This window comes from Tursiops truncatus, chromosome 20 (genome assembly GCF_011762595.2).
Source record: "Tursiops truncatus isolate mTurTru1 chromosome 20, mTurTru1.mat.Y, whole genome shotgun sequence".
NCBI lineage: Eukaryota > Metazoa > Chordata > Mammalia > Artiodactyla > Delphinidae > Tursiops > Tursiops truncatus.
Window position 1 is genome coordinate 52,816,974 of NC_047053.1, and position 17,874 is coordinate 52,834,847.

The 17,874-nt window shown below is 54.5% G+C and overlaps 1 protein-coding gene across 3 annotated transcripts in view; it reads left to right on the forward strand.

The window, feature by feature from the left end:
- Positions 1–17,874, forward strand: part of SDK2 (sidekick cell adhesion molecule 2) — a 141,332-nt gene that overhangs the window by 19,950 nt on the left and 103,508 nt on the right. For all 3 annotated transcript variants that reach the window (XM_073798037.1, XM_073798038.1, XM_033846858.2), the window contains exon 2: positions 14,116–14,222. In XM_073798037.1, coding sequence (XP_073654138.1) covers positions 14,116–14,222 — 107 coding nt within the window. The remainder of the gene's footprint in view (positions 1–14,115; positions 14,223–17,874) is intronic.

Here is a 17,874-nt window from a genome sequence, read left to right on the forward strand (position 1 = left end):
GCAACAGGGTAGGAGGGTTCCACCCTGGGAACGTCTTAAATGCAGATCCGGCCTCAGGAGGGCCAGGGTGGGGCTCGGGATCCTGCATCCCTGCCCTGGTTCCGCAGGCTCTGCCCGTGCCGCTGGTCCAGCTCCAGCCTCTTGCCCTCATGCCCTCAGCCCCCATCGTCCATAATCAGCCCACACGTCACATCATCATCTCGGCTCAATCTTGCCAGTATCTTGAGCTCCCTGGCGTTGTGGTCCATCTGTTACGGCTTCCTGGAAGAACCCCAGCCCTGGGTCACTCTGGCTTTCCACCCGTCTTGCTCCCTCAGTAAGGCCACCGAGCCCTGCTAGAGAATACCACGCGCCTTTGGGGGCCCCCATTACGAACTAGAGTTTGTACCACCTCACCTGGGCCTTCCAGGAGTTTCCATGTCTGCGTATTTATCCTCCGCCTTCATTCCATACACACCACCCAGCCCGCACCCCTTCCCTCACCCCCTTCCCTGGAGGAACGAGAAGCCACTGTGAGGAATCCCTCCTGCTTCCGGAGCCCTGTCTCAGTGAACCACGCCCGCTCCCGGCTTCTCTTCCAATGGTCCTTCCTCTGTGCCCATGATCCATCGCTCCCAACTCCTGCAGGATCTGTGTGATCCGTCACTTACCCCGTCTCTCTACTTCTCCCTCGAACTTTCTACCAACTTGTAGACATTTTCAGGTCTCTCCCACCTTTAACAGAATGAAGCCTCTCCTTCTGTCCACATCCGCTCTCTACTTGTTATCCATTCTGCTCTGTCGTGGCCCGAATCTTGGCACTCTTCTCCTGCTTACCCCCAATTTCTCAGCCCGCTGTGCCTGTGCAAACTGCCCCCCTGTCAGCTCCCTCCTGAGGCCAACGTGGCAGACACTGTCCACCTTCCCTGGCTCCATCTTCCCTGGTCAGCCCCACCGTCTCTACCCTGGTCTATGGCAAAGACCCATCTGTCCTCCCACTCCACAGCCTAGACCAAGTCCAGTTCGTCGTCCGCCCTGTAATCGGAGCAGAGTTTGTAAGGAGTAAATCTGCTTCCTTTACTCCAAGGGTTGGCAAACCCTCTTCTGTAAAGGGCCACATACTGACTGTGTGAGGCTTTGCGGTCTCGTAGGGTCCTTTGCAGCTTTTCAACTCCATGGTCGTATTGCAGAAGCAGCCACAGTCAGTTCGTCCACGATGAGCGTGGCTGGGTTTCAATAAAGCTTTACTTACGGACTCTGAAATTTGAATCGCATATCACTGTCACCTGTCATGCAACAGGATGCTCCTTTTGATTTCGTTCAACTATTTAAAAATATAAAAACTATTCTTAGTATGCCTACCGTACAGCAGGCGATGGGATGTGGATTTGGCCCGTGGGCTGTAGTTGGCCAACCTCTGTTTTACACCCTTGCTTAACACCCTCAGCAAATTCCTACTGTCCTTCGGAGAAAAGCCCCAAATCCTCACGGTCCCAGGAATCTCTCTCTCTCTCTCTCTCTGATATCTACTCGTCGTGCCTGGCACCCCTCACCCAGGCTTGCCTTCCCCCTATATGTCTTGCCTTGGACAGGACCACCTCCCAAAAGCCTTTCTGCCTTCCACTCCCCACAGCCTCCACCAGCCCTCCTCCTGTCCCCCAGAACAGATGTTGAAGTCCAAACCCCCAGGACCTCAGAACATGACCATATCTGGAAATGGGCTCATTGCAGGTGTAATTAGTTAAGATGACATCATACTGCAGTGGTGTCCTTATAAGAGGAGAGACACAGAGAGGAGATGGTATGTGGAGACGGAGACACAGCGGAGGAGCCCACGTAAAGACAGAGGCAGAGATGGGAGTGACGCGGCCACACGCCGAGGAGCTCCTGGAGCCTCCAGAAGCTGGAAGAGGCGTGGAAGGCTCCTTCTCTAGAGCTTTCAGAGGGAGCGTGGCCCTGCCGCCACCTGGATTTCAGGCTTCTGGCCCCCAGAACTGTGAGAGAAGAAATGTCTGAGGTTTTAAGATGCCCAGTGTGTGGCACCTGGCTCTGGAAAACTCATGCAGATGGTAACACAGGCTTTAAAGCTGGGATTACGGGAAGGACCTTGTGACGGGGAAATGACCTGAGTTACCCTGTGGGCCCAATGGGATCCTAAGGGTCCTTCTGAGAGGGAGGCAGCAGAGTCAGAGTGAGGGAGGGAGATGTGAGGAGAACAGCAGAGGCTGGAGTGAAGCGGGCCCAGGAGCCACAAGGAAGGCAGGTTGCCTCCTGGAGCTGGGAAGGGCAAGGAAAAGGTCCCTCCCCTAAAGGCTCCAAAACGAACGCACCCCCGCCTCGATGTCAGGACTCCTGAGCTCCGGGACTGTAAGAGAATCCTTTGTATTGTTTTAAGTCACAGAGTTTGTCATTATTTGTTACAGCAGCTGTAGGAAACTCATACAGCCAGGTCTCCTCCAGGTTGGGGACGGAGCCAGGGCCAGGAAAAGTCACTTAGACGGTGTGGGAGGGGTCAGTAGGTGGGGGATGAGGACAGAGGCACCCCCAGATGCCCCAGTGCCCCCCAAACAAGCTGGGCCTCTCACAGCAGGGACCCCAGCTACAGTGGAGGTTAAAGCCTCCTTGGCCTCTGCACCTGGGCAGGTGTGATTAAGAGGCTGCTCTCTCGCCCACTCCCCCTGGGGCTAAGAGGTCATTAAAAGCAGCATGTCCCGTGGACACCCAGACACACGGCAGGCTGGGGAGAGCGGGCAGTAAGCAAAGCCATTAGGCCACAAAGCACAGGCAACTTGCTTCCATGAGGCCGGATTTCCATACAGGCTCTTTATTGCCTTGCTTTAATTTGCTCTCTTTCTGATGGCTTGAAAAGGGATCACGTGGAATTTCAGCCAGGTGCCAGGAGCCTGGACACAGCGGCCCTGTGGGCCCTGAAGCCTGGAGAGCAGATGGAAGGGCTTCCCCCCGCCCTGCCCCCCAGAGGTGGAGAAAGCAGGGAGCAGTGGGGAAGTTTCTAGAGCATCATTGAGAGCAAAACGGGAGGTGACACGTCCACCCTCACCCTTCTGTCCGTCTTATTTTCTTTATGATTTTTGTAAACTAACCTCAAACTCAGGCTTTCTTCCTTCCCAGTCATTTTTTTAAAAAAATCCAAACGGGCACCTCTGTAAGTTTTAACTCATTGCGCCCTGGACAAGCGTTGCCTTCTCTGTCTCTTCATCCCTCTCTGCTCCCTGTGATAAAATGTGATGTCCCGTGTCACTTGCCACTTTGCAAAATGATCCCCAGACCTCACTACGCTGGCCTCTCAGGCAGCAGGCGAATCTCTCTGAAGGGCGCTCCTGGGTCAGGTCAAGGTCTGGGCAGCGCCCGTGAGGCATCTGTTTCTGGGGTGTGAGGAGAGAGCTCTGCTGAGCCCCCGGACAGGCCAGCGGGTGGGTGGGGGGCGGGGACATGTTTGGGGTCGGATGGGCCTGCAATTGAATCTCGAGTTGCTGCCCTCAAGCTGGGTGACCTCAGGCAACTTGCTCAACCTTTCTGAGCCCTGGTCCCCGGCTACTATGGGATAGGAGTCCCTCCCCCAGCCCTCTGTCTCGGTAAATGTGGGAACGAACCAGACAACGGCTGTCAAGTGTATGCTCAGAACCCGATGCTGCTGTGACCGTTGTTATCAGAGGGAAGAACCCTGCTTACTCCCCAGCAGCGGCAGTCCGCCCACCCCCCGCCCGTGCAGAGGGGCCCTTTCAGGCCCCTCAGCTTCCTCCCAGGCCTCCCCCTCCCTGTCTTCTCACCCAAGGTCTGTTGGGCTCTCCCAGCTGATGGAAATCCTTAGTGAAGTCCTTTTCCTTGGTCACTGAAGGCAGTTAGCCGGCCAGAGGTCACAGGGCGGGCAGACACCCTCCCCCCGCCAATCTGAGCCAGGGCCGTCTGGGTGTCAGTGGTCGTCCCTCTCATTGACTATGGGGCCCCGGGATCAGTCGGAGCCTTTCCCAGCTGAGCGGGGAGCACAGGGGCAGCAGGGAGGGGAGGCCCTTCTCCTGAAACGAACCGCCCATCAGAAGGTGGCCGTCCAAGCCCGCAGGCTGTGTCTCACCGGAGCAGCCGCCTTCAGCAGTGCTGCGTCCAGCTCAGCTCAGCCCCAGCCCTCCAGTGGTCCGCAGAGAATGGACCACATCCGTCCTCATCCCCCACCCACTCAGCCCTCCCGCACTGTCACAGAGACTTTTCCTGGGTCCCGCTCCATCCCCCACCTGGAGGAGACCTGCCACTGTAAAAACTAACTGCAAACTTTGTGACTTAACACAGATGAGTTCTCTTACAGTTCTCAAGCTCAGAGGTCCTGAGAGTAAGGTGTCAGCAGGGCTGCGTTCCTTCTGGAAGCTCATGCGGCCACGATCGCTGCCTCTGAAGGCTCTGAGGAGATGCAGTCCACGCCTCTCTTCCAGCTTCTGGTGTTGCGGTGATCCTGGCATCCTTGGCTTGCGGTTGCATCCCTCCAATCTCTGCCTCTGTCACCGCATGGCCTTCTCCCTGTGTGTCTGTGTCTCTTCTTATAAGGACACCATTCATATTGGATCAAGGCCCACCCTCTGACCTCATCTGAACTTGATCACATCTGCTAAGACCCTATTTCTAAATAAGGTAACATTCGCAGGTATTAGGGGTTAGACTTCAGCACGTCTTCTGGGGGTACCCAATTCAACCATCATACCCTGTAAGGTAAAATATTCCCAGGCTTTGGGAAGTAGGATGTGGACACCTTGTGGGGGCAGGATCTGGCCTTCAGTACCGGCTGTTTCATTCACTCCTCCAGAGGGTGTTCACTGAAGCACGTGTTATTCTAGGAATGATACTCAAGGAGCGTGATGCCAATACACGAGACCTGGCCTCAGGGACACACATACAAGTACATAGAACATTAAATCGTGACACGTGCACCAGGTCTGGCAGGGACAACCCTGGGGTAGCCCAGAGGAGATTCAGGAAGGCTTCCTGGACCCAACACGCGAGCTGAAACCAGAGATGTTCCCTGCGGGCTGAGGAGAGGCACGTGGAGAGGTGACAGTGGCTTGTCTTCATTAGAAACTGCTGGGAGTTTGGTAGAGTTGGGGCCCAAGGGGAGCTTTGTACTCCCTGGGGGCGGGGTCTCTACGCGCCCGATGCCTGGCTGTCCCCTGGATGCTGCAGCTGCTGCCGACCCCTGCGCGTGTGAGCAGGGCCTGTGCGCCCTGCGCCTCTGCTCGTCCCTGCACTGTGGCCGGGGGGACCCAGCGCTCGAGAAGTTCCCGCCACCCCTGTCCACCGGTGAGGGGGTGAGTTGAGGCAGAAAGGAGGGGTGCGTGGACCCGCATCTTGGGCCCAGCATCACTTTATCCCCCATGTTCTGTCATCAGAGGCAGGGGCTCCTCCCCCTCCCGTCCACTGCGGTACAGCCCTCGACCCACCCTGCAGCTTCCCAGGGGCGGGGGGCGCCCAGCGTGCCCAAGCGCCGCACCCCGCCGCCGGCTTCCAAGGGCCTCCTCCTTCTTGACTACACAAATGTCTGCACGCTGTGTGGGGAAGAGCCCAGGGCGCCCCCTGCCTTCCCAGGACTCTGAGGACGGTCTTACCTGTCCTGGGCCTCACCTGCCACCTCGCCAGCTCCCGCTCTGCTCCTGGGCGCCCCCCAGGACCCCCTCCTCCAGCGGGAGCATGACGGCTCCCTTCCATCCCCAAAGCCCCGTTAGCAGAAGCCGGTTGTGTGAGGAAAGGACTCTGACTGAAGGTGTGGGAGGGGACTTACAACCCAGGATGGAAACGGCTTAAAAGAGAACAGACATCTGGGTTCCTGAATTGCCCTGCCAGCCCCCCAGGGGGACCTGCGGTCCTCAGGCCCCATCTACTCCCTGTGCAGGGCGGTGGGCCCTTCCCCTCTCTCTCCTCTCTGTCTCTCTCCCTCTCTGTCTGTTTCTCTGTCTCCCCTTCCTGTCTCTGTGTGTCTCTCTGTCTCTGTCTCTCTCTCTCTCTCTCTCTCCCCCTCCCTCCATCCCTTTATTTCTCTCTCCCCTCCGCCACCCCCATGAGTTCAGGATCCTCAGTACTGCTGACAAGGGAAGACTCGGCACTCCGGGGACCATCACACACAGCAGTTTAGCTCCGGTCCTGGGCCCTCTCAGACCTGACCACCTTCCAAAGCCAAAAGTCCCGCTAAAGAGTTACCCCGAGCAGCCAAGCCCCTCCCCTGGGTCTCCGCTGTCACTAGGTTGTTACTCTTAACCATGGCGTCCTCTTGAACAGGCCCTAGACTAAATTCTCAGAAACACCCCTCTTCCCTCTGTCAGCCACGGCCTGTGTGTGTGTGAGGGGGAGAGTGTAGATGGTCAAAACGACCCATCTTCAAGGAGAGACCCCAAGCTATCAGGTATGTGTCTTCTCTTTGTGTGGACTGTCCAGGCTACTAGGTACTTATTAGCTGTGTGACCTGAGGCAAGTTGCTTGATCACTCTGAGTCCCAGTGTTCTCATCTATAAACTGAGGTTTCTGTTAGCATGAGTCTCCTACAGTATTGTGAGATTAACTGAGTGGATGCATGTTAAAGCCCTCAGAACAGGGACATTTCTTACACTACTAATAATTATGTTAATTATGTAATGGTACGTTATTATTATCATTACCTGGTACATGTACTTTCCCCTTTAAGTCACCCTGGACAGAGTTTTGTCTTCCTTCCTGAAGAATCTCTGCAAAAGCAAATCCACAGGATGGGGTGCACGTCCAGCCTGCCAGCACCTCGGTGGCCTGTTCGTGGGGCAGCTGTCCCCCTGATGTAGGCAGAGGCACATCTGAGGACACACACACGGGCACAAACACGTCCTGGAGTTGGTGCCTCGCCATTGCCTGGAAGCCCGTGGGAAGAGGGGAGGAGGCCGGGGCCCCCTGCACTCAGCTGCCCAGCCGTCCGCGGGGACACCTACGGCAGTGCTTGTGGGCGGTCCCCGCTGCCCCCCCTCCCCGAGCACAGGTCACTGAGGAGCGGAGGCCCGGTGGGTGGGTGGCAGAGGGCTCATGCCTCAGCCATAGAGCCCAGGGAGGGGGCCTGGCTGCAGGAGCTCTGTTCCCCCCAGCCCTCAGTGCCGCCCCTCCCCCATGCAGGGCCTTTGGAGAGAAAAGCCAGGGGGCCACTGTTTCAGAAATCTGTGTCCTGAAGGCCACCTAGACCCTAGAAGGTGAGACTTGGGTGGGAGGGTGCCTGCCTGGCAGTTGCTGTCGCTCTCCTGGGTGCATCTAAATGAGTGTCTGCGGCCCGTGGCCTCCGTGTGAGGGCAAAAGTGGGGAGGGGCCTGGAACTGGGCTGGGTGCACCTGGGTGACCTCGGATGGGCATGGCCAGGGACGTGTGTTCACCTGGGCGTGTTGCCCTTGTGCACAGGTGTGACTGTGTTTGCAGGAGTGAGTGAGTGTGTGTTCATGTGGGTTGGTGTGTGCACACGTGTATGCAGGAGTGCGCATACGTGGCTTGTAGGAGTGTACATGTGTGCATGTGCATACCCAAGTGTGTGCCTTGCGTGGGTGTGCGTGCACGCGGGTGAGTGTGCACGTGTGCATGAGCATACATGAGTACATTGGTGTGACAGGTACACACGTGTGTGTGTGTAAGTTTGTGGGTATGGGTTGCACATGTATGCGTACATATGTGCATGGATGTGTGTGGGCTGTGTGTGCATGAATATGTGCATGTGTGTGCGCAGGGGTGGGAGTACACACGTGTGCCCATGTGCACATGCACCCTTCCCTCTCAGCTCCCCCCTCACCATGAGCATCGCACGTGCATCTCTGGCGTCTGACTCATTAACGAGGACGACACGAGGAGAGTGTGCCTGTTAGTTCTGGTGTCCGCATCATCTCCTGACAGCTTTGTGGAATTGAAATATCTTATTTAACGTGAGTAAGAATCATTTTAAATATCAACTGTGACACTCAAGGACTCGAACCAAAAAGGACGTTGTGCGTTTCCTCGTACGCTGAAGACGCCATGTTTATTAGGCAGTTATTTTCTCCCCTGTGCGTCTTGTGTCTCTAAAAGTCCAGTTATCTGTCCCGGCTCCTCCCGGCATTGTTGTCATGCGCCCCCCACCCTGAGCCCAGCCCTTCATCTCGGAGGAGGGGACCGTGCCACCGGGGTCCCGCAGGTTAAATCAGGGCCCCTGTAATGAGCAAAGCAGACAGTGTGGGTTCTTGTGTGTCTCCCTTTCTTTCTACCCTGGCCCCCAAGGCTCTCTCTCCACCACCTGCTCCCTCTGACTGGGGGAAAGCCAAGCTTCTTCCATCCAGGAGATTCTTCACCTTATGAATTTACATTTGCTTGCATTCGCCTAAGATTTCTGAAAAGATACTCAAGAAGTTTCCTCCGTGTGTGTGTGTGTGTGTGTGTGTGTGTGTGTGTGTGTGTGTGTGTGTGTGTGTGTGTGTGTGTGTGTGTGTGTGTGTGTGTGTGTGTGTGTTGGGAGCTGGGAATGACCAGGCAGCTGTGGGACAGGGATGGAAGAGATTTGTACTGTGTACTTCTTCTTTTATTCTTTGAATTTTGAGTTCCAGGAATATCTTTCCTATAATAAATCAGTAAATCAGCGGTCCTTTGCGGGGGATCTACAGGCAGGTGAATCCAGGTGTTCCCATCTCCTGGAGCCACACCCCTGCGCCTGTTCTTCATTGGTTGGAGGACGAGATGGCAGGTCAGCCAGGACGAGGGTACAAACAGGTGACGGAGAGGTTAGGAGGTCAGGCTGGTGAAGAGAGTTTCCCTGGGACCAAGAGGCCAAGGGGGCAGCCCAGGAAGAAGGATGAGGAAACCGACGGGTGTGGCAGATCCTTCGTGGGTGGCTGGGACGTGTCCACGGGGAAGCCGAAGAATCTGCCAGGGAATCTGTGGTCCCCTGATGCTTGGTTTGGAGCCCTTACCGGATCCTCACGCGGGTGGGAACAGGGTCCTGCTCGCCCCCTTCATCTTCCTCTCTGATCCGCCCAACCTCACCCCACTACCTTCCACTCCCCGCCAGTGACTCATATATTTGCTCCCTCATGTGACAAGCATTTGTGCAGCACCTGCCGTGTGCCAGGACTTAAGTCCAGGACTTACAGCCCAGACATCCATTATAGAAACAACCTAAGTGTCCGTCAATAGATGAATGGATAAAGAAGATGTGGTATATATATATATCTACACACATATATACACAATGGAATACTACTCAGCCATAAAAAAGAGTGAAATTTTGCCATTTGCAGCAACATGGATGGACTTGGAGTGCATTATACTAAGTAAAGTCAGAGAAAGACAAATACCGTATGACATCACTTATATGTGGAATCTAAAAAATAGTGAATATAACAAAACTAGTGAATATAACAAAAAAGAAACAGACTCACAGCTATAGAAAACAGTTGCCCGTGGGAGAGGGAAGGGGGGGAGGGTCAGTATAGGGGTAGAGAAGCGAGAGGTACAAACTATTAGGTGAGAAATAAGCTACAAGGATATGTTGTACAACATGGGGGATATAGCCAATATTTTATAATAACTGTAAATGGAGTATAACCTTTAAAAATTGTGAATCACTATATTGTACACCTGTCATTTATATAATATGGTATATCCACTATACTTCAATTTTTTAAAAAGGTGGCCATTATTGTCCCCATTTTACAGATGAGAAGACTGAGGCTTGCATATAACTTGACCAGGCCACACTCCTAAGAAAGTGCAGAAGCGAAAATCAAGCTTAATTTTCCCTACATCAGAAGCCTCAGCACACTCTCCAGTACCAGGCTCTGTCTTGGGCCATCACAAGTGCACCCTCCTGCACAGGGCATTTCAGCCATCCCCCTGCCTCTGGAAGGGACCTGGACAGGGCTGGGCTCATCCAGTTTCCTGCCAGGCCAGCAGCCACAGGTGGGTGGGACAGATAGAGCTGTAGGCTAAGTGCATCCTGAGGGCCCAGGAGGGAGCACTGGGGGGGATACTGAGCTGTCACTGTCATTATCTCAGATGCTTGCATGCTCACAGCGCTGGCTGCGCTGGATTTGCAAACTGAGATGCTGGCCAGCTGCCTCTTCCACCCGCCTGCGAGGCGATCTGGGTGGAGCGAAGCGGGTTTCCCTGGTAGGAAAGGTGGTGGGCAGAAGGGCTACTTTAGATAACAGTTGCCTACAAGCCAAAAATAGTGCTCCCAGGCAGGGAGGGGAATGCCAGAGACAGCCCGGGGAGGGGGGCTGCACCCTGCTCTCTGCCCGGCCAAGGATACTCAGACAAGGATGCCCACCTCCCCACAGTGGGGGCCGAGGGGAGGCCCAGAGCCAGGCCTCCTCTACTGACCTCAGGGTGGGGCAGACCTGCACCCAGCTGGCCTTCCTCGGGGCCCCAGATGGGGCCTGGGGCTTCCTGGCTGAAGCAAATGATCTAGAGCTTTCTGCAGAAATCAACTTTTATTAAAGTTGAAATTTCACCACACATCACTGACATCAGCAAACAAACCCAGATCTAGCGAGTCCCTGGTGTCTTTTTTATAACATATCCTGACATTATATGCTCAGAGTGCATTTTTTAATTTTATTTTTAAAATAAAAACAACATATGCATACGATAAAGAACATTCTGATGGCGTAGAAAGACATAAAATCGAAAAGTAGACGTTTCCCTCCTTCTGCGTTCCTAATACCTCTCCCAAAAGGCAGATCACGTGTTTTGGAGTATCCATCCCGAAAACATTTTATGTCCATGCTAGAGGGTATATATGGTTATGCGTGTGCAGATATATACAAATATGTACTATTCCAGTTTACCTCCGTGGTATCATAACACACTGTTCTTTGACTATTTTTTTTTTTTTTTTTTTTTGGCTCACAAACTCAAAATTCTTTTGATTGGGTCGATTTGCATGATCCTAAACATTAGACTAAGGGCTTGGTAGCCCGTATCAATAAACAACAACTTATCAAGTGATAAGAATACAGTATCTCTCGTGTCCCTAACACTCAGCTGTGACACTATTTAGCTTATTTCTCGTGTTTTTAATTTCCATAAACATCGCCGTCTCCAGCTTCGACTTCCTTCCCATGCTTTGTGCGTCTTGGAGACTGTCTCATCCCATACAGGTGTTCTTCGTTCGTTCTGTGACTACAGCATCATGAGTCGATTCAGTTCCATTTCTGATGGATGAGACAGAACAGTTTTGATGCCTGCTTCTGGGTTTTGTTCGTTTGTCTCTGTCATTACAAGCAAAGCCACAGTGAACATCCTCATACTTGTTTTTTGTCACTTTTTTTTTTTTTTTGCGGTACGCGGGCCTCTCACTGTTGGGGCCCCTCCCGTTGTGGAGCACAGGCTCCGGACACGCAGGCTCAGTGGCCATGGCTCACGGGCCCAGCCGCTCCGCGGCATGTGGGATCTTCCCGGACTGGGGCACGAACCCGTGTCCCCTGCATCGGCAGGCGGACTCTCAACCACTGCGCCACCAGGGAAGCCCTTTTGTCACATTTTTGCAAGTACATCTGAAAGACCAGCTCCCTGGAGTACAGCCTCTGGGTCAAAAGACTGGAATATTCTTACTTTGATCGATTCTGCCCCAAAGGCTGGACCAATTTGCACTTTCATCGCCGATCTGAGGTCAGCCTCCCTACCCCCTCACTCTTGCCATGGGTGTAATCATACAAGAAAATTTTTGGCAATCTGATATGTGCATATTGTCTTGTTTTTTCATTGGACTTTCTTTCACTGTGGCAGAGGCCGAGCATCTTTTGTGTTTGGCCATAGCTGTTCATTTTCCTCTCCCTGATGCTTTTTAATAACATCTGATTCCATTTTCAAAGATAGAGAGCTTTTCCAGCCAATCTCTCCTTCCATCTTCCTCTTGGGTCACCCCATCACTTTTAAGACCCAAACAGTTTACCCAAAGCTGTCCCCCCCCTCCCCCAGGGAGTGATGGGGCAGAGGCAAGAGAGCCTGTGATGGACTTGAGGACAGAATAGAGGGAGAATAGGAAATTTGCCAGAGCCTGGGTACCCGCTATCTCCCCATCATCACGCCGTGCACAGTAATGAAGGACAGATAAGAGCTGCAGCCGGTGGCAGAGATAAGAGATTGGACAGCCAGAAGGTTCTGGATATTAATGCAGAGCCAGAGCAGGCTTGGCACACAGCCACCCGTGAGTCTGGGGCTCGTGCAGTCCCAGGATGGAAGGTGGGGCCCTTTGGGGTAGGATGTCCGTGTTGAACAGGTTAGCAGCTGGCCTTGGAGTCCGAAAGGTTCTTTGGGACCCTGGCCCTGCCTCTTACTGCCTGTGAGACCACAGGCCAATGATGTGATATTTCTGAACCTCAATTTCCTCACCTCTAAAATGGGGAGGGGGAGCTAATAAAAGCATTGCCTCCATAGCATTAGCAGGGAGATTGGGCGAAAGACCCCAATTCAGACCCACGACATTTTGCACGTGTCCACATCGAATGAGAAAAGGGAAGCTAGTGTCGTGGACGCGGCATAAAATTTCAGTTAAAAATGTGTTAAAATTGCTTTGATGCTGAGGTTACGTGTCTTTTTTTGTGATCTCAAAAATGTCCTTTTTAGATAAAATACTGACCATTTCTGTTCCTTTTTCTCTCCATGCCTGTATCTTTTTTGAGTTTTGTTGGTTGCTTGTTTCCCAGTTTGCTTTTTGGTCGATTGGTCTTAATGGTCTTACTTGGCCGTAAGTAAGACAATCTTATGTCTGGCCCCATTTTTTTAAGTGTTACTGGTCCATGATATCCAGTAGTCTGGGAACTGCTGTGTGAAATAAAGAAAGGAATGACGGGAATTCCCTGGTGGTGCAGTGGTTAAGACTCAGCGCTTTCACTGCCAGGGGCCCGGGTTCGATCCCTGGTCAGAGAACTGAGATCCCACAAGCCACGTGGCACAGCCAAAAAAAAAAGAAAAGAAAAGAAATGAATGAAAAGTACTGAATACAGCGTCTGAAGCATGGGTGGTGCTCAGAAAGTGGTAGTTGTTTCCTCATTCTGAGATGCTAATGGACACTGTCTAGAACTCACGTTAAAAGAAAACTTGGCAAATCCTACAGATGAGGTTGCTCTGTCCCAGGGTTGGCATAGCCTGGGAGCAGGTGGCAGTAAGCTAGTTCACCAAGTCAGCTGGCAAAACCTAGGACACCCAAGGGCAGGGGAGGTCTCCTAGGCACAAGCCCCTGGATCCTCAGAGGTCCCTGCCGGGCCATTCACTGCCCGAGGATCAGAAAGGTGATCACGAGATGGGTGCTAGGGGAACTAGCCCCCTCCATACCAGAGAGCACCCATCACCTGCCGTGTCTCACTGCCAGAAGTTCCTTGCACTGACCTGCCTGGCCTCCTCCTTTCCTCCCAGCCAGGTTAGCGCCCCACACACCTGCTCTCCCCCCGCCCTCCCCCCAACACCAGATCCTGCAGCACTCGGGCCAGTGATGTGCTCCCAAAGCAAATGGATTCACGCATTCTGGCCCCAGGGCCCACGCGGACAGAAAGCCAACTTGCCCTGCCCAGACGGCTTTGCCCTTTCCCTTCACAGAGCTCAGTGGAGCTGTCTGCAACTCTAAGCATGGAATGATGCAAAGCGTTTGGGAAAACGTAAATTTCCCTGCCTCCATTTATTTATTTACTTATTTATTTATTTTAACATCTTTATTGGCGTATAATTGCTTTACAATGGTGTGTTAGTTTCTGCTTTGTAACAAACCTACATCTATTTAAGTTAACATTTATGGCGTGTCCCTGGTCCAGGCTGAAGAAAATGCCCCCACCTTTCTCAGTCATGCAGGTCACAGGCAGGGGAAGACAGTAGCCTCCAACAGACCCAAAACAGTCCTGGGAGGCCTGGTCACGGCCACAGTCAAGGGCTCAGGCACAGCATCTCCCGTCCTTGGGAAAGTGCAGGCTCCCTCCTGGGCAGCTGAGCAAAAGCCTTTGGGAGGGACCTCTTATTAATAAGGACCCTTCTGTGACCCCCATGGTAGAGCCAGGGGCTCCCTGGCACCTTTCATTATGGAAGAGGGTGATGTGGCGACCTCTGCCCTCTGACCCTGGTTTGACCTCTGCATCCCTGGAGCTGCCCGACTTGCTCACTGGCTGTCTCGTCTGCCCCCAGGTACATGATCACCAGCCTGGACCGCACCCACGCCGGCTTCTACCGCTGCATCGTGCGTAACCGGATGGGCGCTCTGCTGCAGCGGCAAACCGAGGTCCAGGTGGCCTGTGAGTACAACGCGGACTTGGGGCGGGTGGGGGGAGGCCGTGAAGCGCGAGAGGATCTGCAGAGTCGTCCCCCATCGGCCACACGCTGGGCAGAGCCAGGTCCCAGCTGTGGCTTTCCACGCTCACTGGGTGCTAATGGTGGCCCTTCCCGCCATCTGGGAACCAAGGCCCAGAGAGGGGGCAAGAGCTCTCACGGCCACACGGCTGACACGTGACACACATCTGCTGGCTCTGAGTTCAGCACTCTCTGGATGGGACCAGCTGCTTCTGCTTTGAAAAGGAGGCCCTGTCACCTGCTTCAAGGGACTCCTCTGGGTTTGGCCGCCAACTTGGGGGATCTTCGTAATGGCAGACTTCCCGGGGCCCCCCCATGACCCTAACTTTTCCATCCTCCAGCTTGCTCAGCCCTGGAGCAGTAACAGCTTGGGAGTCCCCACGGTCTCAGGAGGTGTTGGGAGATGGCTGGTGTGGGTACCATAGCTCTAAGAGGGAGAGGGGACCTGATGAGTCAGGGTTCCTGAAAGGACCAGGCAAGCAGAGGGTAAGGTAACAGACCCTCGCCGAGCCTTTGGGGTAACAGACTTCCTCCACTGCCACCAAGCCCCAAAGGGCTCCCTCAGATGGAGGACAAGAGGGAAGACTCAGAAGAACGCAAGGGCATCTCAGGGACCAGCGCACCAATCCACCCCCTCCCCCTGTGACTCAGTATCCCCTTCCCAGACCTGCCCCCCATTCTAAGATAGCTGCCTTAGAAATGAGCAGAAATGAGCCTCATTATGGGCTGTTTCGTTCTGGGATTTTTAGGGGGAGAGGTCCAAGGTGGCACCGTGGGCCACGGGACTGTGGAACGCCTTAATGAGCCCTGAAGCTTTTTTTAAAAAAAAGGACACCCTCTCATCTGGGGCCCACTGGGGCTTGAGTCAGATTTAGCGCAGGAGAGAGCTTGCTACTTGGAGAGAAGTGAGGGAGAGAAATCGAGAAGAAAACCTCAAGTGAGGGCAAAGAGTGTTCATAATAATTATGGAAAACAACCGTAATCAGAAGTGGAGGACTGATTGTCCCATACATCAGCACTAAAGGCAACTCAGCTCACTCAGAGGAGTGGAAAAGCCCCGAATTAAAATGATGGATCAGGGCCGCTGGCAGCCAGCTGGAGAGCTCCCACAGAGCTCCGTTTAGCCGGTGCCCAGAGTCCAGCGGTGCAGGGGTAGTCGTGGGTCAGCCTGCAGAGAGACTGCTCGTGCGTGCGTCTGTGTGCACTCCAGGGTGGGTGTGGGTTCAGGCATGTGTTTGTGCAAATGTGTGTGTCTGGATTGGTCGGCGTCTTTGTTCACCTGCGTGCACGTGAGAACGTGTGTGTGTGTGCCGTTGAAAATACCTTTCAGGACACCGATCAGTCCAGGCTTGTCGGGGGAAGCAGGCGAGTGTCTGTTCCAAAGCCTTCGCTCACAGGAGACAATAGAACTTTCTGGAGTTGAAAGCCGCAGAGATGGCACGAGTCTCCCCTGGGCTGCCTCCGCCGATCAGAAAGAGAAAGGGAGAGAAGCAGCGTCTGCGTGGCTGGCATGTTTCTTTCCTTGGCTGTGGTAGGGACCCAGGACCCAGGACTCAGCCCCCTGACCCCTCTCCCACCATCGGCATCTTCCTTTTCACATGAAGATGCTCCCTGGAAGCCGGATCCTGTCCCCAGACCCGAAGGTACCCTCCTGCCCCCAAGCAGAGGGATGGGTTGTGACCAGGCCCATGTGCAAAGCAAGCGAGCCTGTGCACTGATGGAGGGCAGAGGCCTTTGTGAAGGACTCAGGTGTCCCTGGTATTCCCTGCACGTGGCAGAGAAGGGCTCAGACCGACCTGGGGGTGAAAAGCAGATGGCAGAGACTCGAGCTAGCCAACACCCTAACTGTCTGCCCAGTCACAGACCCTCGAGGTGGGGTCCCCCCCCCAACGTACACACACACACACACACACACACACACACACACACACACACTATGGGCTCTCTGGGTCCTGAGGGTCCTGGACCACTCCAGGTGATGCTGGCCGGAATGACCCCAGGTAGCGGTGACATGCAGGGGGCCTGGCCCAAACCCATGAGGGAGCCTGGGACTCTGCAGTGCTGAGATCCAGTCAGTGTTGGCAGGCTGTGGGGTGCCCATCACCATGACTGGCAGCACGGTTGATGAAGAGGTTAGGCTTTCGTGTTGGACGGACCACATTCGAATCCTAACTCTGCCCTCAGTCACTGTGTGGCTCCAGGGAAGTGACTGACCCTCTCTGAGCCTCACCCAGCTCAGGTTCCTCATCTGTAATGTGCATCTAGTGCTACCTCCCCCTAGGCTTTGCCCTTCCTTGAGCTCGTATCCACCAATGCACCTAGCCAGTGCCTACAGATAACACACTTTGATTCAGTGAGAGTAAATGCTACAATGAATATTCTATATTATCATTCTAAAGAAGGAAGAAACAGCCCACAGAATGGAATGGCTTCCAGCGAAAGTTGTCCTGGCCAGATGCAGAGCAGGGAGCTGCCACTGTCCCCTGGGCCATCGGCCAGCCCGGCCCCTTCCCCTCCACCACCTCTCACAGGGGCAGCCCTGCCCTGCTGCTCAGAGCTACCTGTCACCCTGGGCTCCAGGCACCTTCTGGACACAGTCACAACCACGCTTGTCACCATGTGGCCACCAGGCTACATGGCGTTGCTGCTGCTGAGCTGTGCAGATGTGGTTACAGGCCCCTGGCAGAGAGCACGGGGCACCTCGAAGGGGCCAAAGGGGCGGTGTGGGGAGACCCAGGTTCAGCCCTTCCTGACCACCAGGTGCAGCTCCCTGAGCTGGTACCCAGGGGCCGGTGCCGAGACCCCAGCCTCATCTGCCCCGGGCCGCTTTGCAAGCCTGAAGCTGTGTCCTCCAGGCGTCATCAAGCAGAGAGCGCCCAGTGCAGCCCTTTGGGCCCTAAAGCAAAAGAGTTAGGGGAGCCTTAGAAACTTCCCTCTGGCAGCTGAGAAAAGCGCTCATCCTAACAGATGGAGGTTTCGCCCAGCCCTGGCGGCCACAGTGGGGGAGAAGGGAAACTCGCTCCCCTTCCCCCATCCCCACCTCATCCCAGCCTGCAGAGTGGAAGCCCCCACCCCCATTTACAGATGAGAAAACCGAGGCTCGGTGTGGCTGAGGGGACTCGCCAGAGTCACAGTTAGGAAGCACCAGAGGCAGGAGCCGAAGCCATGACCTGAGCCCACGCCTCCCCACACTGCTGCCTGAGGGCGAGAAGAGAGACATCAAAATGGGGTCCAGCTGCGGGGAGGCCAGTTGCTGCTGGGGCCAGGGGTCAAAGGGAATCAGAGGGACACCCCTGGACTGTAAGAATTCGTGTCCAGACAGCCCTGTGAGTAGATGCGGCCCCCACCTAGGCTGAAGGCCATCTCACGCCACCAGGTGGCCTTGACCCATCGTCACCCCTTTTCTCTGCTCTCAGCAGGGATGAGCAGATGAAAAATGCTTACAGCTAGCTTCCGGGTTCTTTGTGTGCCAGGGCACGACCCTTGGGAGGACGCGAGGGAGAAACCGTGGATTCTGGCCCCTGTCTAGTCGGCGACTAGCTTAGGACTCCGGACACCTGGGGAGTAGGGGGCCGGGCTGCAGATAGAGAAGGAAGC